The following is a 25,455-nucleotide window of genomic DNA, read 5'->3' as shown; positions in this document are numbered from 1 at the left end:
AGCTTCCTACTTATCCTGTCTCTGTTACTAAAGTGCGATATGATACTACAGTATAATGTGCTCGCATAATACAGAAAAATTCTGCTATAAAACAGCTTCCTTGTATAGACTTTGTTATTCTGAAGGTCAAATCATGTCCCTGTACATGAAAAGTGTCTGAGGCATCTCTTCCATTACAATAGAGATAATCTTTAAAAGCAGAGTTATCCTAAAATGTTCCTCTGCTTTATAGCATTCCTCTGCTCAAACCCTACAACAGCTTCTCCCCCCATCCCAAGTCTTAGAGAGTGAAGTCCAAGGGAGCTTGGCCTACATTAGACAAGAAAAGTATCTTGAATGAAAAGGCTGAGTCTTTGTATTCGAGGCTGTAAACTCCATCTTGTCTATCTTTCCAGCTTCGTCTTCCATAAATTCCACATGCAAATTTTCCAATCGGTTCCAGCCTTTCTTGCAGTTTCCTGATTCCACAGCAACATTCTAGTTACATCCTCTGAGGGGAATACCCTTCTGAGGAGCAGACATTTCAGATTCTCCATTTAACATTCAGTGCCAATCCCAGTCTCATAGGCTTTTAATTCTGTATTTGTCCTTTGCCATTTCTAACCCACTGCATTACATTATTAGTTACATTTTCATATTTTCATTTTATTTATTTTTCCAACCAGAAAATGCACTCTTTAATACAGCTACTACTTGCAGTCATATATCCCTACGAACCAGCAGAGTCTCTTGTCTGAGTGCCGCTTCTGATTCAGTAGGTCTGGTGGAGCTGATAGCCTGCATTTCTAATGAGCAGACCACACTTTGAGTAGCAAGGCTTTGGACTTTGCCAAGTCCTCATCATTCTGCCCAACGACAAGATTCTTCTCTCTTCCTTAGACTGAGACAAAGCCTCACAGGTAGGTAACCTCCCTGGTTCATGTGCAGGACAGCCAGGAAAAAGTCTCCGGCTTTGGACTCCTACCATACGGAGCTCGTTTCCTTGGAAAGAGGCTGAATCTTCCAGTTTTTCATTTTCTTTTGTGCCTCAAGAAGAGAGCACTGCCTGTAGTGGGGGCTCGGTAAATGCCTGTTTCCTGAGAGCAGTGTCAGAAGATGGATTATCTACACTGCCCTCACGTCCACCTATACATTTGCTCTCCTTTGCCGGTGAACAGGGCCACAAACCTTGCTTTCTGCTGGCAATATCTTTCCCACATGTTTCCCCAAATAGGATTCTCTCTTTAAAACTCTGGTTTTAAACCTTTTCAGAAGGCATTAAAATATGACCCCATTTGGTTTTAGTTATCCTGTCTGTCTAGGAAAATACACTGACTTGCACCCTTTCTATTTCCCCAAATATGCAACTCTCAGAAAAATTGTTAAAGCTCTTTTAGGGTACATTTGGAAATGCATGTTTCAGATAATAGGTATCTGTAAAACGTGTGAAAGTGATTTATAAAGCTAAAAATATTCTGTAAAAAGGGAATATTTATATTATTATATATACAGATTTCTGTATATCTGCTGCTCTTTTGCCTATGTCGTTTTATCTCTTTTTTAGATTTCTAGGCAGGGACTATTTCTTTTTGTAAAGCCTGAGAGACTTGGAGCTATCAGGAGCCCCACTCATTTATAGAGAGGGAATGAGATGCAAAGATGTTAAATCAAGTCCACCCAAGGTGGCACAGGTTAGGCGGGGCGGAGGTGGGCGGAGAGCCAGGTCTTGCAGAGCAGGAGACGCAGACCAGCTTCTTTCCCTATAAACCACCCTGCCTCCTCGTCTGTAACGAAGCCACAGTGGGTGGCACAGCACAAAGCTCAGCAGTGTGTGCACAGTGGGTACTAAGTCATTGCCACAGAAGTTTACATCTGAGAAGCATGTCGGAACTCATGCAGCTTAATCCTCTTCTTCTCCGGTACAGATGAAGGCAGTGAAGCCAGAGAAGTCAAGCCAAGACTCTCTGGGGGCCCCACGGCTTGTTAGGAGCGAGTCGGCTCATTCACCGTCCAGGGCTCCTTCTCTTACATGCCAACAACCTTTGTGCACAATGTGGTTCTGTGGACAGGAAACGAGAAGCGCCCACTGCTCCCTTATGGAGCCGGAAGCACTGCCCTGATTGCGGTCTACTCATGGCCAGTAATAAGCACAACTCTGCTTGGGTTTCACAGCGTGCGTGAATTTCAAAATAAATTGTATTTCATTCAAGCAAACAGCTAAGTCTAACTTTTGTGTTTCACTGGTTCTCATCAAAGCAACAAGTTCAAGGACACAAACGTGCAGACTGACTTCAATTCAAATCAGAATAAAAGGATAATTCTTTAATTCACCAACTTTTCTATTCTGCCAGGGATGTTAGTTCTTATGCAATTAGCATTTCCTTTGTAATACTAGGAAACCTGGGGAACCTTAAACTGCCAAAGTGCAGGACAGGGAATCAGAGGAGAACTTCTTAATCAATTTATCTGGAAGTTCAGAACTTATATTTATGCTGTACATACCAACGATCCCTATTATTTGTCTTGATTTCTTCAAAAATGATAGTTAAGGGCTAGTCTTCACCAAAGGCCTGGGCAAAGGACAGTGTACCCTAAATAAGGAAGTAGACAAACTCACCCAGCTCTCCTTGGATTTTCCTCCGACTCATGGAGTTGAAATGGGGGAAGGCGGTAGGTGGACTTACCGCTCTCAATTTCGTAATCAGCGAAGGCAAGCTCAGAGCCTTTATTGGTGATCAGCAGCTCCCCGTTCAGTGTGAAGATCATTGAAGCGTCATCCAGGTTAATCATACATCCAACCACATCTCCTGGCTGCCAGGTACGTCCAAAATACCCACTCCCTTGATGCCAACACTGGCCCTAGGAAACAAGACCCCAGGGCTTAGAGAACTGGAAGTCCTAGAAGCCCCCGGACTGCTGGAGAAATGACCAAAGAGCAATTTCTCCTAAATGGTAATGGTAGCTGGTTGCTACAGGGCACTCATCTCTCTACCAAGCACAAGTCACAAGGTGACATGATCTAACTTCTAGATGAATGAAATTGGGATACAGAAGGCTCATCAGAAAAGGTGGCCCAAGTCTCCTAATACCTAGTTAGCTATGACAGCAAGCAGGACTCCCTCTAGGGCAAAGTGGTAAGACTTCTCCAGATACTGGCTGTATCGTGTTCTGTGAACCTCCTTCGGAGTGGAGGCAATGGGCTTAAGTGCAATGGCAGATACGCAAGTGACTACAGAAAGTACTTGGGTGTACAGTCCTCCCCTTCACCAGAGCAAAGTGACAATCACGAGGTAATGATCATTCGGTGATGTAAATTAGCCAGTGGTGACGGCCACTCACTTGGAAGCCCGAGACCCAGACACTCAGTACTCCCAACTTCCGGGGAAATGTTTAGAGGAAAAAAACAAACGGACTGAGGATGTGTGGACACTGTCGAGACTCACCCTGCTGCCTTCAAACACAAAGGCTTGGTCGTCGGCCCCCAGCTCGATGTCAGGCCGACAACCTGGCCTGGCCCAGCCGACACGCATATCGCCTTCGGTCACCACCTCAAACTCAAAATACCACTTTCCAGATCTTACTGCATAAGACCGCTCTACCCGGAAAAATCGAATCTTGTCTATGCTGACTTTCTCCATAGCTGGGTCAGCTATTGAGAGAAGGAAAGGGAGTAGAGAGTGCAGGAGGGAAAGAGAGCACACAGAACTTTAATAATTAGGTAGCATTCCTCAATAGAATTTGACGACAAAGATTGATAGATAGATCTCCCATTATCTAATATGACATTCTGTTCACCATATAATAATCATCATTTTCATCATCATATAACAACAATACAAGCTACCATTCACTGAGTAATTACTTTGTAGTAGATCCTTTAGAGACGATACCGTGTTTCTCTGAAAATAAGACCTAGCCGGACAATCAGTTCTAATGCGTCTTTGTGTCTTTTGGAGCAAAAATGAATATAAGACCCAGTATTATATTATATTAGATTAGATTAGATTATACCTGGTCTTACATTATAGTACAATAAGACTGGGTCTTATATTCATTTTTGCTCCAAAAGACGCATTAGAGCTGATTGTCCAGTTAGGTCTTATTTTCGGGGAAACACGGTATCTCAGTTTTTCCTAGCAACAATCCTATGAGGTTGGTAATATTGTCTTTATTTTACAGATGAAGAATTGAGGCTCAGAGAGGTTGAATCACTTGTTTGAGGTCACAGAGCCAATAAACCAAGGAGAGCAGGATTTGTCGTACTCTAGCTCCATCCAATTAACCACTTGTAATACTAACCCAGCTGGGGTATGGGATAGCAATGACATACTCATCAATTATAAACTGGTGATTTTAATCAGTGTTAGCATTTTATTTAAGGATGAGATTACCTAGTCCAAAAGTAAGCTAATGATATTCACATGTTTGGAAAATACAAGAAATGAAGGTAACTTGGTTTTGTGACCAAATAAGCTGAAAAGCTCAGCTACCCTGGACGATAACTTATTCCCTGCAAGACTGGGTTATAGAAATGCTTGTCACAGGTACATCCGTCAATGAGACAGTGTTTTATTATCAAACACAGTTCTCCTCACCTGCCCCCCGATTCCTAAAAAGACACCATTTAGTTTAGTGCTATTCAGCACTAATATACTTTTTAATGGTGCAAGTCAGACCTACCCCATGTTAGCATTTCCTCAGAAGAGGACCTGTTTAGTACGTTGGGGCCAGAACACTCTCCACTGCTTACCTAGTTCTTGGTCTGATGGCTCGATGTTATAGCCATAACCCACAAATGTCCGAACAGCTTCACGAAGACTGTCCCTGTTGGACTTCTTGGTACGCTCATCCAGTAGTGCATATGGCACCAGACGGGGATTTCTTTTGTTCTTCAAATCCTATGTGAAGCCAGAGAAAAGAGGTTCTGAGAAAAGACACTTTGCATTTACAAACAGCTTGTCCCACTCACACAGTCCTGGGAACAGTCCGGCTTCCTCATTGGAGTCTACTAGCTCTTGCCCCAGGGCCCTGATATTGAGCAATGTACATACCTGTTTACTACTTCTCTTCAGGAGTAAATGGGTATAAATGGAAAATTTGTACTATATGTTCAAAGCTAGCATTAGAAAACACATTTTAATACTGCCAGCCTATGAATCAAATGAAGTACATAAAATTGGTTGGAAACCTCCATTCCCAAGGCAAGGCAGATGGAGATTCATGTAACAAACCCCTATGGAAGATGATGCCACAATTTAAGCTTAACACAGACACATCATAGAGAAACATCAGAAAAGGTGGCAGAGCGATAGTGGGTCCATTTCATTGCGGTTGGCACATATTTGCATTAGAGTCCTCCTGAGTTCCTTAGGGAGGACTAAGAAAGCAATTGTGACAATTGCAGTGATAAGTCATTGTACATAAATATGCCTGACATGCTGTTTGAACCCCCCACTCTCCTCCCTACCATGGTTTCTGTCGTTGTGGTCTTCTTGGATCCGACACACGTAGGTTCAGAGGCTAAGGTATGAAAGAAAATGTGTGCACCCAGCTACCCCTGAACTTCCCTGACAATAACCCTGGTACTTATCAAGAGGAGGGAAGCATTTCAAGAAGAGAGGTGTGTCAGATGGCTTGGAGCTGAACCCTGGCTCCAAACTCCACCTAATTCCTTGCTGTGCTCTGGCTCTTAGGTTGCCTCCTGCTCAACCTAAGAATCTTGGCTGCACAGGAATCTTGGCCTGATGGGCTGAAGTAAGGGGGCACTGACTTCTTGGAAGGCTGGTTTGCCTCTCTCCTGGGCTAGCATCCTTGCTTTTCAGTCTTTGGGGTAGATACTTGGGACTATCTCAGAAATACTGCTAAGCTGTGACGCTGATTTGTGCGAGCCTTACCCTGGCCTTGGAGAGTGGCATGAAAACTCATCTCTCCACAAGGCATGCAGCAAGACAGGGAGGAAATGCAAGCAGATGCAGCCAGTGGGCACACACACAGGGCAACACGATTACAAGTGAACCAGGCTAACAGTGAAAAGGTAAGCCTACCCTTTTTCTGCAAAATTGGAATTGTTCCTGAGGTTTATGCGATTGTGACCTTTATGAATGTTGTCCAGTCCCACGAGTCTATAAATAATGTATGTGCTGAGGCAGGAGGGACAGATTGCAAGGACAACCTCCACCTTCCAATCTAACACCCACCAAAGAAAAATGGCGTGGTGACAGATGATCACATCTTCTAACTTTTCCAGCAGGCCTGACCCAGCACTTCTCACCTGTTGAATGCCATAGGTCCATCCTTGTTTTATTCTGTCCTTTGCCCAAACATTATGTGCATTTTCTGCCAGTTTATCCACTAAAATTTCCTGAGGAGGTAACAGCTTCACATCAGACAAATCCAAAGGGGCTGGCTTATAGCCATTGGACATCATGTAGCTACAAGTAAATGGAAAAAAAAAGGATTTTGAACAGATCTGTATGCCTCCCCTATTGCAGATTTTATACCAATAGCACATGGTAAGAACACTATGAAAATGAGGCTACAGTTGGTCACAGGTTGCAGAATGGATAGCTCAGTTCTGTTTGAAGTCCGTGGATGATGCCTCTTACCTGCCTACCATCCTTTTCACCAATGTGTGTGACAGATTCAAAGGAGACTGTTGGAGAAAGTGGATGGTCAGTGTAAATCCATCCTTATTTCTAAGAAAACACTTACATGCCCTACAAATAATGGGCACACTTAGTAAGCTATCACATTACCACAGGCGCCTTCATTCCATTGTAAAAGACAAAAAGGTTCTAATCATATTGGCAAGGACAGGACATTGAGCCAAATGGTTTCTTATAAATGAGCAGAGAATTACTGTTCAGTCTTAGAAAGTTACACCGTTACTTTGGGAATTAAAAGAAAAAATCATGGCATTAGTGAATTTGTGACCTTCACTTGACTTGAGTGTGTCCAGTCCAGGAGTCAGAGCCTCAACTGTTTTTCATTTGGTCGATATTGTGAAGATGGGAAAACGTTCAGTACGAGCACAGGAGGATGCACTGTGTGAATGGAGAGGAGCAGGGCACACAATGGAGTGACTCTCAGGAGAGCAGAAGTCATGGCCATGTGGCAACATGAGTCCAGAGGCCATGGCTCCAGGGCCACTAAGTGCCCAGACCAGGGCTAGAAATTAAATGTGATGACTTGTAGACTAAGGCTCACTCTGTCCAGGAACCTCAAAGCTGAGTGAGATTCAGGGTCGACTGTAGGCAGAAGATATTGCCCCTCAGGCACCTTCTCGGGATGCCTGTCCTTGGGCAGCGCCAATAGGCATTAACTGCGGAGCACTGACTCCTGCAGCTTGGCCAACAGGGGTACCTCCCACTGCTGCCTCTCAGCTGTGCTGCACTCAGCCGCTGAGAGTGGAGCTTGGAAGCTCAGGAGTTTAACAGGGAAGGAGGAGAAGAGAAGCACGCGATTAACATTGGCACTGCCGTGGCTCATAACTAATTATGACACTTGTGTGAATGTGTGTGTCCCAATGGCTGGCTCATGTGAGCGACAGTGTGCACGTGAGCCAGGGGACGCTCCAGTGAGAATGTATCTGAATGTACCGGCACATGGGACTCTGTGAATGTACGGGTGACAGAAAGAGTCATTCGCGTGCAGATTTAGGGGGGCCAAATCACATCTTGGCAGAGACAACCATTCCCACAACGGAGTTACAAGGCTGGCCCAATACCAGACGAGAGAATCTTTGCTGTGACTACCAACCATTGTCAAGCTCCTGGGCCAACTGCTATTTTTACAGACCAAAGAGAGTGCATCCATCTGAGAGAGCCGCATCTTTTGGCTCAAAACTAACGACAGTATTGTAGGTCGGGACAGAGGGGGAGCCTGCGAACACTTGCCGTCAGCAGGCTTCTGTCTGGGGGCCTCTGTGCAGTCTCAGTGGCCGAAGGAGCCATCCTGAGCTGGTGCTAGCAAGCAGCTGGGGCTGCCACCTGCCTTCGTGCATGGGCTCCCATTCTCCCAGTTTAAAAATTCAAACTGAAGCATTCAAGTCTTGAACCATTAAATAAATCACTTACTTTTTGGACAGTTTGACCTTCTTGAGAGACTCTTCAGCAGCTAGATTAACATGAGCAATGTGGCACCCCAAGGCCAGGAGGGTCCTGTGACGTAACAGAGGGAAAGGAAAGGGTCAGTTGCAAGGCAAAGGACAGCAAGAACCCTACCCCGCATCTGAGCTGATAAAAGCCGACAACAGTCATTCATTTAGACCATCGGGCCACCACACTTTTTCTGTAAAGGGACAGAATGGAAATGTTTATGCTTCGTGGACCATATGCCTTTCACAACTACGGAGCTCTGCCATTATAGAGTGAAAGCAGCCAAACACAACATGCAAACCAATGAGCTTGGCTCTGTTACAGTAAAACTTTATTTACAAAAATAGGTGGCTGGTCAGATTGGCCCATGAGCGATAGTTTGCCAGCTCCAGATTTAGACGATAGCAAGCATAAAAATATATAAAAAAGAAGCTCATTAATAGCCCCACTTAGGGACATTTTTGAATTTGCATTAGGATTGTATCCTGCTTCTCTGATTCCAGGGAACAGAGAGGATCCTCACAGCACATCCACAGGTCAGCAAGTATTTACTGTGTGCTCCCTGGATGCACAGCTGCTTGACATTGTGAGATATCACAGCCGCACCCTCAAGAGGCTTAAGGGGCATTGAAGACATCACTTGTGTGAGCCTGAGACAGGGCCTCGTGAGATAGCATCGTCATGCCAACAAAACCGCAGTGTTTACATGTTCTACGCTGACAACCAGAGAACAGAAATACAACACAGAGAGAACAGGCAACAAGCACAAAAGGAACTCAAGATGGGAGATAGCAACTTGGGCTAAAATAATTATAGTCCGAATTAGGCTTTTAACCTTGGGTGGGGGTCACAGAAAAACTAAAAGCTGTTTCTAAATTGAATTTGAGTGAATCAAACTGTGTTTTCCCACTGATTTTTAGAATGCTTTATCTTTGGTTCTTGATTTAACCTGAACTACAGGAGGCAGTGGATCCTTGGATTCTACGTTTCTCTTCTGTTTTTCTGCCTCCATTTCCCCTGTGCCTGGCAACAAGCAAACAGCCTCTAAAGAAATATATGTGCTAAATAACAATCAATGGGGGAAGTGTTATTCACTACGCCAAATTCTTTTGTGGCATGAGTAATCACCCTCTAATTTATCAGAATGAATCATGTTTTCCAGGCAAGAGACATCTTTGCAGTTTAGTTACAAGGCATTAAATCATCCACGCATTCGTCCAAATTCAACTCAATTAAACACTCACTTTAAGGTTTCAGTTGACATTTGTAGGTTATAATTCTTCTCAGTTTCGGGCAGCTTTGAAAACTCCACAAGGCAGGGGTGTTGTCTTTTATTGTCATCCCGTATCTAGGTGACAACATAAAGAGTGTAATTTAAGTATGACAGCTGGCACTGCTGCAGAAAACAGGAAAGGACACACTTTGAATCATAGCCCAGACGATCTAGATCAAGCAAGACAAAGACAGCCATTTGCTGATAGGCAAATAGATGATCTTCTCTCTAGTAAGTGATACATACAGTCCCCAAGTTGCCAGTGGCTGGTGCTTCTGTGGATTTGTTTCTAGTCAGGTGCCTGCATTCAGAACATACTTTCCCAGAGAAGCAGTTTTACACGTGGTAGCTGCTCCTGCCTGCCTCAAATTCATGGAACCATAATGCTACTGAATGGTAGTATTTTCCAGAACATAAAGGACTACGGAATCTGGATCAATGCTGTCCACGAGAAATACTAAGTCTACCACACATGTAAACCACATTGGCCATTTCAGAGTTTCTAGTAGCCATATTAGGAAAGCAAAAAGAAAGGTGAAATGAATTTGAACAGTGTTATTTTATTTAACCTAATATAACAAAAACATTACCATTGTAGTGATTAATACAAGACATAATTTATTAGACATTTTATACTATTTTTTATAGTAAGTCTTCAAAATCTGGTGTGCACATCTCAATTCAGACCAGTCACATTTCAAGTACTCAGTAATCACCTGTGGCTCATGGCTGCTGTACTAGACAGCACAGATCCAGACATTCATTCATTCATTCAACAAATATTTGCTGAGTATCTACTATGTGGTAGGCACTGAGCTACACATTAGGAGTTCAGAGGTGAGCTGGAATAGCTTCGGCCTCAGGAAGTACACAGGCTAATGGGGCAGGGAACAATAATAAATGAACCATAGAAATAAAGGTAAAATTGCAATTGTGCTTAGTTCTCTAAAGGAGAGGTTGGTGGTGTTATAAGAGCATACAACAGAGAGGTGGTCAGATTTAAAGAGAGTATTTCATGGTAGCTCTGTCAATACAGACGTGTTAGAGTGCAGGAACCCTATAGTAACTAAGCTGGACCGTGCATAATTTGTGAGGGTCATAGGAGGCTTCAGGACTCACCTATCCTTCTGCCTTCGGATATGACCTTACACAAATCACAGAACAAAGTCAATTTACAGCCTCTCTGAAAACCGCTTTCTAGTGAAGGAGATTCCTTAACCTCCCCTGAGTGTCCATTAATCTTAGTGATACATCCGAAAAATCATGTTAAACAAATTCTGATTCAAAACAAGACATCAGCCTCTTTTCACGAGCCATGCAGTGAGGACAGCTGTTTCTGAAAGGAAAGAGGGCCATGAGGGTTTTAAAGCAGGGGCTGAGGAACGACCACCCTCAATATTCCCTGAACAAAGGAAACCAGTATATGGAAGTAAGAAGAGACTAAATTGATTCCTGGGTCTGTCTGTGCAGAGCTGGTCTTCTTGGCATGCCTGACTGCACTAGAACAACAACCGAGCAAGCCTGCTGTGAATACAGTGGAAGCTGGACAGGTGGCAGTCAGAAGGTGTGACTTTTGGCTCATAAGGTTCCCCTCCTCATTCAAGTCTTTGCAGAACTGTTCCAGGGAACAAGGCAACCCAACCCTCCACCTCGGCCTGGCCATTGGAACACATACCTTGCCAAAAGTCCAGCCAAGCTCTATTTTATTCATTCCCCAAAGCTCGTGGATGTTTTCAGCCAGTCTGTCTCGGATCTTCTCTAGGTGAGATGGCAAAACAACCTAAAAGGAAAAGGAACAAGTGGGAAGTCAGAACCACAAGAGCCAATTGTACTGCAATCTATCATAAAATCTATATGGATCAGGTGCCTGATTGAATTCACTACACATCACCCAGGAGGAGCTGCTTGCAGAGATTCTCTCCTCTCTTGACTTCCTCGCTGCCTGCCCTCTCAGTCTTCTTTGCAGATATGCATGTTGCATGTTCTTCACATGTGAATGCTTCCCGGGGCCTATCCCCCCCTCTTTCCATGTCCTCTCCTTGGGAGATCTCATCCATCCATAGATGGTCACTCCAAAGTAAGTATATCTCCAGCTGTGGTCTCTCCTGAAGTTCAGACCCATGGTTCCAACTGCCTATAGGATTTTCCCACCAAAGTGAACTCAATGTGTTATTCAATGATGAATTCATTATCTTTCCTTTAAAGTCTTTCTCTCTTTCTATTTTTCTTTTCTTTTTTTTGTTGAATGGCCCCATCATTGCTTCAAACATGGAAGTCATCCTAGTGCCTTCCCTTTTGGTGTTACCCCCCACACCCCCCGTCTAATCAATCACAAAATCTATCATGTTACTTTCCTAAGCATCTTTCTGAAGGATCTCTGCCTCTACATCACTAACCTCATTTTCTCTCTGGACCGTTGCAAGAGCCGCACAATCGGTCTCCCCAATGCCCCACCAATCTATCCTCCACACTGTGGCCAGAGTGACAAATCTATAAAAACAAAACCACATTGGAACTCTCTCCTCCTGAGTGTCCCAAAGTGTTCCTTGATACTCCTAAGACACAGACTAGATGTATTACCCAAGCATACAATACCCTTCTTCAGATCTCTCATCACAAACGTATCCTTTCCAAGCTTCTTAAAAATCCTTCCAAAAAGTCACAGATTTCCACAGTTCTTTGCCCTTCCATATGTAACCTTTACCTTATTAATAGCTCCCACGACACACATAATATGTTCACATACATGCACCCCTCCATGCCACGTGGCAAATGACAAAGACTCCCTTTGACCAGACTTTACTTAGGCGCTTCTGAATCCTTTTTTGACTAGGCTCTGTCCTTGGCCTTGCCCTCAAGACCCCAGTTTTAGCCATAATCCTGCTAAATCAGTTTAGCGAGAATCCACCACCCTTGATATCTGATCACCTTCCATGTCTGATCAAATCTCCTCATACCCTACCTTCCCCCAGGTGACAGCAGATCCCTCTGGCCTGCCTCCGGCTAGAATCCTGTTAGGTCAGTTTAGCAAGAATCCATCCCAGCCCCTGATGTTCTCCCCTTGGTGATTTTCCATCACTGACCTCCACCCCCACGCCACCCCCCAATCTGCTCCTTGGTTAGAAATCCCCACTTGTTCTTGCATTTAGAATTGATCCCAGCTCTATACTGGAGTTCCCTTTTCCCTATTGCAATAGCTCCAAAGTAACATTTGTTTTTACTGCATTACTGGCTGTCCAGCTCTGTTTAAAAACAAACACCCTCAATAGTTAGCCTAAATTTAGCTTAGATGTCACCACCTCTAGGAAGTCTTCCTCAGTTATGTTCAGGGAGAATGTCTCTTTGTTTTCCTGGTACTTTGCTCATATCGCTCCACAGAGGTCACAAACCGGGAGCCCAAGTTAACTACTACAAGAGTAAAACAAATTACAACCGTATTTGGATTTTATTGGTTAACTAAGATAATCTGTTAAACTAAGTGCTCCTTAGTTGATCACAGTCTGAAATTAGATTTGCATGTCAGAGGAACCAGTGAAAGGAAACAATGTGGAAAGGGGCTGGCACAAATAACCCCAATTACAATTTCAGGGAGCTCAGTTGGTGACTAGTGGGACAGAGTAACACTTGCTTGATAACTGCCTCCTGGGTGTCTGGGGGCTGGGCTGCTCAGAGCTGGGCTCCTTTCTCTCCAGCACAGCCAGGGGCACGGGGTGAGGGTATGGAGGGGAGGTTAAGCACTGAGCACTGTTAGCGTGTAAGCACAGAGCTCCAGTGAGCGATACCTAATGTACAAACTGGTGATATGCTCCAGGCAGCATGGAGTTGATTCTGTATGAGCATCTGATTTTTAAAACTCCTCCTTGGACAATAATTTCCCAGCATATTATAGATTCTAAAATATTACAAGGTCTCATTCAAGATAATACATTGTACTTTTCCAGTGAGAACTTCCCCAGTATTTGATTTTTCCAGCAACACTTCCCTAGCTCCAGCATCCACATCAGTTTAGCTTTGGGTCCAGACAGCTACATTCTTTTGGCTTGCGGATTTATCGCCACTCTTCGATTTCCAAATATTCAGTTCTGCATGTTTAGAAACTCTTGTCACTCTTTGCTCAAGCCTTCCTTTCGTCCCTCATCAAAACTTCCCTTCATCTTTGGAACTCTCTTAGAGGCCCCTTTCTCCCGGGAAGCCTCTTCTGAGCGACGTATACTTTTATGATGACTCAGTGGGGAAGGCAGCGCAAAGAAGCAGGAATCACGCTTCTGCTCATGCTCTCTCCTTGCTTGGACCCTAGAAGCCGGTGTCCATGAAAAAGCTAATTGAATTCTTTGCCCCTCCGGCTTCTTAACTAGAGTACACAGGAAACAGATGACCGATTCCTAGGATGACCTCTGGCTCACAAACTCCTCCCCAGTTTCTATCGAAATTCTCAGCTCCAACTACTTTCCAGGGGCTGTACTAGGCTCTATGAGGCAGGCAGAGAAATGCTGCAGTTTCTATTCCACGGGACTTCACCAGCATGAACTGCAGGAGGTAAGAAGTAAATTCATGAACATGCACACACAGTTCAATGTAACATAATATTCGCAAATACGAATATTGTGGCAAAATACATGCTCGAGACCACCTACAGGCTAAAGGACTCGTATTCCTATCAACTATGAACCCAAGTGCCTCAGAGACAAGGTCGCTTTTCCTTTATTTCTCTAACATCTTGAATAACAATTTGAGTAGCACTAGTGTGTAGAAAATACTGAAAGCTGTTGTATGTCCCTCATTATAACCACGTGAACGTGTCTCTCCCAAAATGAAGACTCTGGAAAGGGGAAAAAAATGTTCATTTATCAGCACTTTCAAAGTCCTCCTCGCTGTCCCATTTCTTTCTGTTTTACTTCTAACTCTTTTCAGAAATGCTCCTTCCCCTCCAGTCCCACGGGACTAGTCATTATCACCTGTACCCAGTTCTTATTTTTACTTCTCAGCTCTTATTGATCTCATTCCGGTTACTTCAACCCTGGCTGCCCATCCCCAGGTAGGCCTATTAAGGTCCTGATTGAATTCTCGCCTCTCTAACACAGACTTCTAGAAACATAATAGCCCAAAGGGCATTCCTAGCATTTACTTGTGCATACTTTTCACTCTGCATTTATGACACTTAGACTTTAAAAAGAACACATTTGCTCCTTGCCTCTTCAACTTGGTTATGAATTCCCAGAGAGTATTGAGATCTTGCTGCCTATGCTTCACAGAGCCTAGGACAATGCCTTGCATGTAGCAAGTACTCAACTTGTTCATTGGCTGAGAAATCCCTACAGAGCTCAATCTACACATATGGTGGAAACATGAAGAATAGCGATTGTTCGTATTACATGACAATTTTACAGAATGTATAGTAAGAATGGTACAAGGACAAAGCAGAAAGAAGGCTGTAGCCCTATTGCTTCAAGGCCTCCTGCTGGCAGCTTGAACCTACCTGACTGGTGTCTATGGGGCACGGGATGAAAGAGGCTTGGGAGAGGAACTGGGTGGTACCCAACAGATCTCTGATGCCTTCAGCATCGCGTTTATATTCTTTGACAGGCTCCAATCTCATCTTTTCTTTGGGAAGTAAGGCTTCATAGCAAGGGGCGTAGCCCGAGGGAGGCAGAAACTTGAATTCTCCATGACGTCCACCCATCAGGAAACGTATTCTGTGCCATTTGGAGAGACCAGGAAGAGAGAGGTTACAAAAATATCCTAGTCCACGTAGGTGAAAATTCAAGATCAGTTCTCACCACTCCAAAATCATTTTGTTGGGAAGTGACAATTTAGATTCAGCACAGCAAACATTCTAAAGTAGGCAACAAAGCAGTGGAGAGAGAATCAAGTATCAGTGTATGATCCTCAGTGGACTCACCTCAGCTAAGTTCTTACAAGCTAATTTGAATGTTAATATCACTACATGTAAAAAAAAAATGGTCCTTACTCTAGTAAGTAAATCATTCCTCTAGATATGATTACTAGAGTATTAAAAAGAATAACAGTGATGATGATAGCATTATTCTCTGAAAATATCACTGGAATTATAGCATGAGAACTTTAAGTCTTTTTATTTGAGGGAGATTACTCACACACCAATTAAAGAAAACATGATATAACGATGTGAGGGAAATTGGAACTTCTTATTTTAAGACGCAGGCAAAAGATTAAGTAACACCAGAGTATTAACACACAAATGGTTTACAAGCCAAGAGACATGAATAGAAATGATACTCTCCAGAGGCTGCAGTTCCTCAAAGTAGCCATATGAGGGCGACCCTGAGGAAGCAGCAGCAGGTGGCCACCACCCTAAGGGGCCAAACGGGGGCAAAGTGTTTGCTCTCTACCGGCTCAGTACCTTTCTCAGGGGTACTACTGACCTACTGGCCCCCACCCTGGCCCACTTCAGCAGTGCCCGCAGGGACCTCCCAAAGAAGGAAAGGACAGTTGGGGGCTCATAGTAATGGCCCGCACTAATTACCGATGCACTGAAGTCTTTCAATACTTTAATTTAGCATTCTGGCTGAATGTGAGCCCCATCTCTATAGGTTAGGTTAAGATTAGGGTTAGACCCCCAAGCTCCCCCTGCAAGAAGGACAGAGCGCAAGTGAACTATTTCAAAGTGATACTTCATGTGCTCCTACGTCTGTAACTAGAAATATCGCTTTTGCAAAATCAACTGCAACCACATTAAACTGATGAGGAAATATGACTGAAGTTTTACGTAATTAAAACATGCTAAGATATGCAGCCCAGCAGGGTCAACAATTTCACACAGAAAAAAAATCAGTACATACTTGTACACACAATACCTGCACACAACTTTGAACAACTATTTACTGAGCCCATATGACTTGCGATGGCCTCTGCTCTAAGGATTCAGCAATGAACAAAGCATACAGCAGGCATCCAAGTAGACAAATAGGCCTAATTACTGATTGGGAGGCATTTGATGAGGGACTAAAGAGGGAGATGTAAAATAACTCAGGGAAGGGGGTCGCTCCTGTATTGGAGACAAGGAAGGCCTCTCTGAGGAGGAGAGGTGTGAGTTAACCCTGTGAGGGAGAAGGTGAAGCCAATGAGTTCAAAATCTGGAGGAGGAGCATTCTAGGCAGAAGAACGACACATGCAAAGGCCCTGAGGTAGGGAAGAGTTTGGGTGGAGGGTGGTGTGATGAGAACACGAGAACCAAGGGGCAGGAGATGAGGCTGGACCCTTCCAGGGCTAGGTCAGGCAGGGTCTGTGAGCCATGGCAAGGAGTTGGGATTTTCTTCCAGGTGGAAAGCTTCTGAGAGATTTTAAGGAGAAGAAATGTCATATTCTTCACGTTGTTCTATGTAGACAGGCCTGACAACTAATGAGGAAGCACTTGGAGGCACCTGACACCCATCTGGTCACAGTGAGAGATGAGGGTGGGTTGGATCAAGGTGATGATGGCTAAGGTGGGAAACAGCAGCCAGATCCCACTTGTGTTTTGGAATTAGGAATGTTAGGAATTGCTGATAGAGTGAGCATGTGTGTGGAGGGCGATGAGGTATGTGGAGGAAGGATTACGATCTAGCAAAGTTCTCACAGCAACACTCTCCACCAAACCTCACTTCCTTTAACTGAAATACCATGTTTCCCCGAAAATAAGACCTAACCGGAAAATAAGCCCTAGCACCCCCTGAACGTAAGCCCTAATGCATTTTTTGGAGCAAAAATTAATGTAAGACCCGGTTTTATTTTCGGGGAAACATAGTATTTTGGTAGGGTAGCTTTGCAAGAGAGTTTCAGTGTTGGCTGAGTAATTATGATTGTGGAAATGCCTAATTATGAAAATAGAAAATAAAAATCTTCTCAACTGAGAGCTATTAAGGTTTTTTTCCCCCTCCCAATACAACTTCTTTATCCAAAGAGCATTTTATAAAATGCTGTTTTGAAATTAATTATAGAAATCATATGAAACCTCCCACTTTCCCGTTTTAAAGAACTAAACAACAATGATATACAATTAGAACCACAATAATCTCTTGTGAATGTTCCTGCATAAAATGCTCTGTAATAAGGCATAATCTATGTATATTAAAATATGGACAATGACATTACAACAAAATTGAATCATTGGCCTGCAATGTTACTAATTTAGTGAAACTTCAGGAAATAATGACTAAGCCTTGAAATTATTTGCTGAGAATTTCCCCATTCAACTGCAATATAACAGATTGTGTTACTGACATGTTGAAACTATGGGATAAAACTGGATCTTTTTGAGCAAAGAATGTGCGTGGGACGTTTTTTCCCCCTTCCTCTTCTGGTTGAACATCCTTCCTGGGAGAAGCTGAACTCGGAGCTTGTACAGCAAATGTAGTCTTTGTTCCTCACTAGTGTATGGCTTCCAAGAACAAGCCTACGAGGACTTCTAGACTTCATTATTCATGAGCTCTCCTGCCAGTTCTGTTTAGTTTCAAAATTTCTCTTACGTTTTAAAATCTGCTGTCATCTCTGGACAGATAACGAATCAAGAAAGGTAGAGTTCCATGTAGCACTTAAGGAGAACGACGCTTTCTGTTTTTATATTCAGTTATTAAAAGGAGAATGATAGTTTGGTTATAAATCTTAATCTTATCTCCTCTAATGGCCACACACACTGTAAAACAATGATGTAACATAGCCAGTAATCCATGCTGACTGCTGACTGAGGCATCATCGTCAAAGGCCTTATGCTGTGCTTCAGTGGGCAGAAGGAACAGTGCTGGGTTGCTTCCAAAGCTCTGCCAGACAGGAGCCCTGCTTCCCAGCAGCTGATGCCACGCACACCCACTGCCCATGGCTCCTCCCCTCACTGCCCACGAGCAGCTGCCCAGAGACTGTGGTAAGGGCTCCAACAAACCACCACCAGCATTGGAGGTCCTGCTCGTAGTCCATTCTGGGAGAGCCAAACCGACCAGGTCAAAGGAGAGAACTAGGGAGAAAATATAAGTTTGCAGGGAACATCAAAAGAAAGAAATAAAAAATCTGAAATCCACTTTAGTTGAGGATATTAAAATGGGCTCCCCTCTGTCTTGGAGTTTTGAGCAGAATTCCCAAAGGTGGATAATTCAGTGAAGGCCAACATTTTCAGACTGAAGTGAGGTGCTGGGTCAACTATGGAGGAGCTACCAAAAACTGTGAAAGCAGTTCTGTCAGCTTTAGCCCACCACACACCTCCACGAGGATAAGGAAGGTCAAGACATCATGTGGAGAGAACTGGCAGGGAGACAGGGAGTGGGAAGGTTCTCCTACCTGAAGTCAAAGAATGCAAGCTTCAAGGAACTATTCAGAGCAGAGATGAGAAACCCATAGGCCGAGGGAGGTGAAAGGCCTATGCAGGGAGAGGGGGAATGCAGAGAGAGGTGTGTGGTCAGCTAGGGGAGCAACCAGCACAGGTGGTCACGCTGGTGTCCAAGGAACTGCAGTCAGAGACTCCTAGTCTGAGGCTCTCCAAAAACAAACAAACAAAGAAACAAACAAACAAACACAAACAAACAAACAAAAAACTACAGAAGAGCCCCAGAAGAGAAAGAGGCAACCATTACACAAAGAGGCAGCAATTATGCAACTCCTACACAAAGATCTAATGCCACAAGACAGCTTCGCCAACTCCATAGAATGGGCCTTTCCAACAGTTGTCTCACCCCCTGGACTCCACTCTCGAGGCATCTGAGACAGGAGCTGGCTAACTGGGGCGAAGCTCCGCCAACAGGGACAAGAAACCAGCCTCAAAGCTGTAGGCTGAAGTGGGGCAAGGCTCAAACATCAACTGGATACAAATCTGGAGTTTTTATATTCAAATAGATGGAACTTTTAAATTACTGACAAGATTGCTCTTGTTCTTATTCTTAACAGGAGTAAGAACGGCTACGGAACCTGCCCAAGAATTTACCCAGAAGTCCAGAGCATGCATTTGAAGGAGTAGAAGGAGAAACCACAAAGTTACACCTACCTAGTCTGCTCCTTTCAACAAATCCGTTATCTAGTACAGTACTAGCCTTTTAAATCTTTTGCCTCATTCATAAATGGGAAATTTCCAAATAGAATATAATGCTCTCTCCTCTAGCTGTATTCTGCCCTGCTCCTCGGGTTCCACTGAATCTCCCAGCACCATAAAAAAAGGTTCAATTTAAACAAAAAATTAAGAATTGAGTTCCTTAACATTAGTTCGTTATCCTCAGATTTTGCTCTATATTGATGGAGTTTAAAAATCAATTTCATTATTCAATTTAATCTCTTTCACTAAAGCACTTGTAATCATCTTCTGGGGTTCTTCCTATAACTCAGACATTCCACCAGCTCTCAAAGAAGGTATTTTTTTTTTGCTTCTTAAAACGATTACAGTGAGCAGCTGTGTCTTTAGATACCCCCACTTCAGAGTGAGCAACAACTTCAGGAATAGTCACCTGGGAGTAGTGAAGTTTTGGGATGTGCAGAGGAAATTTCTATTTACTTGACTAATATTTTGAAAACAGAGCAAATTGTACTGAAACATCCTCGCTAGCACTTTCAGTTTCATCTTTTGAAATATATGCATTTTTGCTTGCCCGTTTGCCGAAGAGATGAGAATACCTAGCGCAAATTCCTAGATTTGAAAGACTGACCCATGAATAAAAAAAGTACAGTAAAATCAAAGCTTTACTATGCTCAGAATGGATGACTAGGTTCCTTTATTCAAACCTTATTAGCAAACATGTGAAGTCACTTTAGTCTTAGTTACTAGATGTCTCATTACTCTTATCTGCTATTGAGTTACCCACCTCCCCACCAGAGAGTTGGGATGGTGTCCCAAAGAACAAAAAGATACAGGCTGTGGTTAAGAAGACAAAGAATTAGCAAGCTTTTGCTGACCTGAATGTAACTTATAAGTCATGATTCATAATTGCGTCTTTAGCCCATATTGCTAAGATGGGAGAAGAATCTGAGTTATGTACGATCCCACATTCGTATTCTTTCTGGCCAGTGTTTGATGAAAGCTCAGGGCAATCCAGTCAGTGCTCATCATGTTCTTCACAGAAGTAGATTTATCTCAGCAATAATTTCCACAGCATCGACCACAGCAAGCTGGAAATAGCAAAGCTGTTGGTTCCCTGAATTTTAGCCAAGCCTGGTGGATACTAACAGAAAACAAACACCAACCGCAAACACCAACGATCCTTGGATATTGTTGTTTTTATAAATTAGAATGGGCTGGTAAAAGAGATATGTAAGATGAGAAAATAACCTATGGGGAAGTTCAACTATAGCTATAACATATATTCTACTACAGTGACTAATTCATCAATTTTCTGCAAACCAAAATGTAGCACCCAAATTTCACTAAATATTGCAGCTTCTGTGTAATGTTCTCCATGTGGTCCATGCCATAATGCCATTTTGCAGGGTGAGACCACCTTTCACGAAGAACTTCCTGGCTCCTGAGTAACTCAACCTTTTGGGTGGCCTCCAAGGTACATATGCCTCATCCAAAATTCTGTCGCAAAAGGGATAGGGCTGTTACATCAAAGCCCTGCTACATTAATCATACCGGTCATAAATCACAGTGAGAAGGAAACTGAGAAAGCATATTCATAATAGTTAGAAGAGAGTACATATTGATTTGTGGATTTTGTTAGTAATTACTCATGCTGCCTTTGACTTCACTGCGGGTAAATCTAATTGGAAAAGATTTCTGCTCTTTGATGACTGCTGGCAGGCATATCCTAATCAGGTGTTATTAACAACATAGTTTGTAATTATAAAATAACTGTGGGGTTGCAACGTCAAGACTACAACCTCAGTAAGTAGGAGGAAATCGGGCTGTAAAAGAGAAATCTAATTCAGAGGCCATACAGAAGTTAAAAATGAGAACATTTCTAAATGCTCCTATGACAGAGGAATCTTTCTCTCGATGGGCATAACCTTGTACCTTGCTGGGAAGGACATTATAGACCAGGCAAAGATTCTACTATATTGGGTTTAAACAATAATTTCTTTTCAATTTTATTATTACACACATTTATTTTCAATAAGATACTTTAATTAACTTGGAATTAGGTTTCTCGTTTCCCTTTCTAGTTTTTTTGCACAACTGAACTAAAGTAGTAGACAGAGGAACTGCTAGGTTTTGGCACCAAATCATATTTGACCAGTTGATGTAAGAGTAAGTATTGGTTTATCAATCCCATTTACTCCTAAGGGAAAAGAAACAAACTGGTTACTCTCCAACATGGAACCAGCACTGACTGACCAATGACATCCTGTGACAGACCGGACGTACTTTAATCAAGTCTTATTTCTCAAGTATGCAGGCCAACTGCAATTCCATCTCTCCTCAGATCATATCCTGTTCTGAGAACCAAAGACAGGGACATCTCAGAGGTGATATTTTCCTGACAGAGAGGAGGCTTGAGAGACATCAAGCTTCCGGCACCAAGCTCTCAGGTTTGCTGGTTCAGTTGCGCTAAGCAAGAATCTCTCACATCTATGGTGTTAACTTTTCGAGTTAACACATGTGGACAGTTCAGTTTCTTAAATTCTCTCAGCAGTTGTGCCTTAGAAATGGGTTAGACATCTCATTTTTATTATCTTGGAACTTTGCTTCTCTTTCTCCCATGCACTGAGAAGGCTGCATGATCTGTTGACCTAGAGACAAGATGCTAGAAACATCCTCCACATGTGGATGCATTTCAGTCACCTATTTCTTCATTTGCTACCTGCAGTTCTTTCCAAGAGAAGATTTGAGAAAAATCCCCACCCAAACCACCAAGACAACAAAACAAAACAAAAAACCCCACACACTCAAAAGTCCTACCTCACAGCTCTGAGGAAGATTGGATGGATGAGTTAATGATTAAAAATCATTATGCAACTTGCAAGATTGGATGTACTATTCTCTAAACACATAATACTCAGAAAAGCCCATTAGGAAGCAGACTGGAAAAGACCTCTCTTCAGAGATTTGACTTCTAGCTAAGTACTTTTCTCAGATGAGAAGTAAAATCCAGTGAGCAGGATGTGGTCAAAACAAACAAGGAAGGGAAAGGCACTGATTCTGGGTGGCAAAGGCCATTAACTATCCAGGCAAATGTGGTCCTGGGAACTGGCTGCTCAGAGTGAGCAGTTTCTCCAGAAGAAAGGCCTTAAGTCATCAGGTGGATGACCCAAATGCTGTTACATTGTGTTTCGATTTTTATTCATTGTCTTTATTCCCAGGGAATGGAGTGGGGAAGATGGACAACTGGGCTTACTCTGGTTTCCCACCCTGATTGCCAGAGAGACGGTCTTTGTTTCAATCAGTTTTCTCTGTGCTTATAACACCTCTGTCTTTCTATAATTCTTGTTTTCTACATACTCCTTGTGGATATCAACGAGGAATATGTTACACCACACTTAAAAAGGGAGAATTGGGATGAAATTCTCATGGAAATATCCTCTTAACAGAGAAACACAGGTAAAGAACTGCCAACTCTTTAGAATATAGTCCAGGGGGGCTGATGTAAAATTCTCTGGCATGAATTTGTGATGAGTAGATTTGCAACCCTAGTAAAGTTTTACAGTGGTGGTTCTCCATTTCTTACAAGACTCTCCAACAACGATGTTTAATTTCAATATGCTATATCCACCTATGTGAGTATGCTTATAAATATGCATGTGTGGATTTGTGTATATGGATGTGTATGCTGTGTCACGATGCACGTTTGCAAACATCAATTACTGTGTGCTATGTATGTTTGCATATCTGTGTCAAATTCTAAAGGTCGAATATCATTTACAAAGGATGATTCTTTGTTCCTAAATAGTTTATTTAAACAGAACTTTTATCCTCTATTAGAAAATATGGGACATGTCTTGGTTTATCCATCTACTGAGGTACTGAGGCCTATTGCAGTGGTGTCTCTCTGGAAATCTCTTGGATGTTTGGAGCTCCGAGGTCATTTCTTTGTGGTCCCAGCTCTAAGCCCTGCTCTCCACAACTCTCCTCCTTTTCAGGCTCTGTCCAATGGTTTCCATGGAAACCAGAGAGATCCTAACTGTGTTGAATGTCGTTTCCCACTCCATTGACTGTGATCTCTTTAATGGGCAGAGATTAAGAATGGCTAAGAAAGTTTTGGAAAAGGCGAGTTATAATAAGGTCTTGCCTTGTAGATGTTAAAATGTACTGTCAGATTAAAATAGTTAATATAGTTAATACAGCATCCAACTGATATAAGGAAAGACGACAGAGCAGTAAATGCAAGAAAAACAGCATGCAGAGTAGAAGCCCAATTTAAGGTAAAAATATTGAGATGCATAAATAAAAAGGCAATATGATTATCTCTGGGTGGTACGATTATAAGTTCTTGTTATTTTCTTTGACTTGCATTACTTTGGTAAAAGGGAAAAAAATAGAAAAAACCTAAGTACAAAAAGGTAAATCACAAACAGAAATACATTTAAAACCAATAATAGTTCAAACCTTAATATATTAAAACAAATTGACCCAAAAAATTAATACCAGAAAGGAAGAAAACACAAAATTTACAAAAAATATTGGTTTAAAATAATATGTAAAAACAGTAAGCCTAAAAAAATGCTTAACTACATCTGTAGTCAAATAGAAAATTAAAACTTTAAGATGTAATTTCCTCAAATTAGCACAGATGAAAAATAACTAATAATAGTAAAAGTTCATGAGTACCCAATCAGTTGTGTATTCCCATTCACAATGAGAGTGGAAGCCAAAATCCTTTATCTGAAATTTTTGGAGTTGTGTTTCAGACATCAGAATTCTTTAGATTTTAAAAAAGAAAGAAGGTACATATAATATATATTAAATAGACACTCCAGTCAGGGGTTGTATTCCATAATCAAACTCATTAATATTTCTACAGTTAAACACGTAAATATTCACAAGAAGTGGAATAAGTAAAAGACTAAAAATAGCCTCATTTCTGTTCATGGCAGTTTTAACACAAAATGAGTTTAGGTCAGATTTTGTGATGAAATAAATTATGCAAGAATTTATATTTCTCAGAGCTTTTGAGGTTTCAGAATTATCAATAATGAGTTCTGAACTGTTCATACAATCTTACTGAAAATCTATTCGGCCGTGTAATTTTAAACTTAAACTTTAAAAAGTTCGTATCTTTCGACCTACTTTTATGAGGAACTAAACAGCAATGCAGACAAAAAGTTATGCTGAAGGATAACTTTTTCATAGTAATTTATAACAAAATGGAATCAGCATGCCAGTCTAACAACAAAGTAATGGCTATATTATGGGAAGGCCAAATAAAAGGATACGATATGGCCATTTGAATCATTTGGAGGAGGATACTTAATGACTCAGGAAAAGACTTACTACCTGTTCCTGAATGAAAAATAATTGAGACATAAAACTTCTTATTTAGTGTGATATCAATTAAAAAAGAAATATATATATTTGTAGAATAAAAGACTTGAAGAAAATACACCAAAATACCAATAGAGATTATAACTAAATGTTGGGATCATGGGTGATATTTATTGTCTTATTGATAACTGTATCTTTCAAATTTTTTATAATGAGCATGTAATACTTTTTGTAATTATTGATGTTATTTTCTACACAGGACTTATTATCTAAAGATATTATGTAACCACTGGCAGGAGGTATGTGCTCAACAAGTCTGTACGGAGTGAATGACCCTGCCCTGCTCTCCGCTTTTCACCATCACTTTCTTGGTGGAGTTGGGCTGATGGCGCTGAAGCCCTGAGGGGATAATCACAGTCCCTAGCTCATGGGAGTGGTGGGGGTTGGGGTCACGGCTACTCTCCATGAGATCACAGCCATAACTTACTTGACACCTGCTGAAAAGCTCACCACAGGGAAGAAGAGCCCATCTGTGCTGAAGTTCTCAAACATCCCCTGCACAGGCTGCCCGTTGATGCGGAAAGAGATGCTGGGTACTCCGAGGTCGAGGCAACAGCTAACTACGTCGTCCGATTTCAGGAGGTGCTGGTTGATGGAGGCCACGGCTCTGGGAATGCGGCCTAGTGAGCAAAGAACAACAAGAAGGAATGTGGGCCTGTGGAAGAAATGCTCACAGTCCACCAGTGGGAGGTGAGACGTAT

At 42.4% G+C, this 25,455-nt stretch overlaps 1 protein-coding gene across 1 annotated transcript in view; it reads right to left on the bottom strand.

The window, feature by feature from the left end:
• The window catches only part of RYR3 (ryanodine receptor 3), a 477,803-nt gene that overhangs the window by 180,456 nt on the left and 271,892 nt on the right, over nt 1-25,455 (bottom strand). Inside the window, 9 exon segments of the mRNA XM_074327936.1 lie at nt 2,664-2,838; nt 3,423-3,628; nt 4,730-4,877; nt 6,251-6,410; nt 8,055-8,138; nt 9,320-9,423; nt 11,024-11,128; nt 14,825-15,041; nt 25,182-25,374. Coding sequence (XP_074184037.1) covers nt 2,664-2,838; nt 3,423-3,628; nt 4,730-4,877; nt 6,251-6,410; nt 8,055-8,138; nt 9,320-9,423; nt 11,024-11,128; nt 14,825-15,041; nt 25,182-25,374 — 1,392 coding nt within the window.

The sequence above is a fragment of the Rhinolophus sinicus genome, linkage group LG03 (assembly GCF_036562045.2).
Source record: "Rhinolophus sinicus isolate RSC01 linkage group LG03, ASM3656204v1, whole genome shotgun sequence".
Taxonomy (NCBI): Eukaryota; Metazoa; Chordata; class Mammalia; order Chiroptera; family Rhinolophidae; genus Rhinolophus; species Rhinolophus sinicus.
This window is presented reverse-complemented; position numbering and strand designations above follow the sequence as displayed.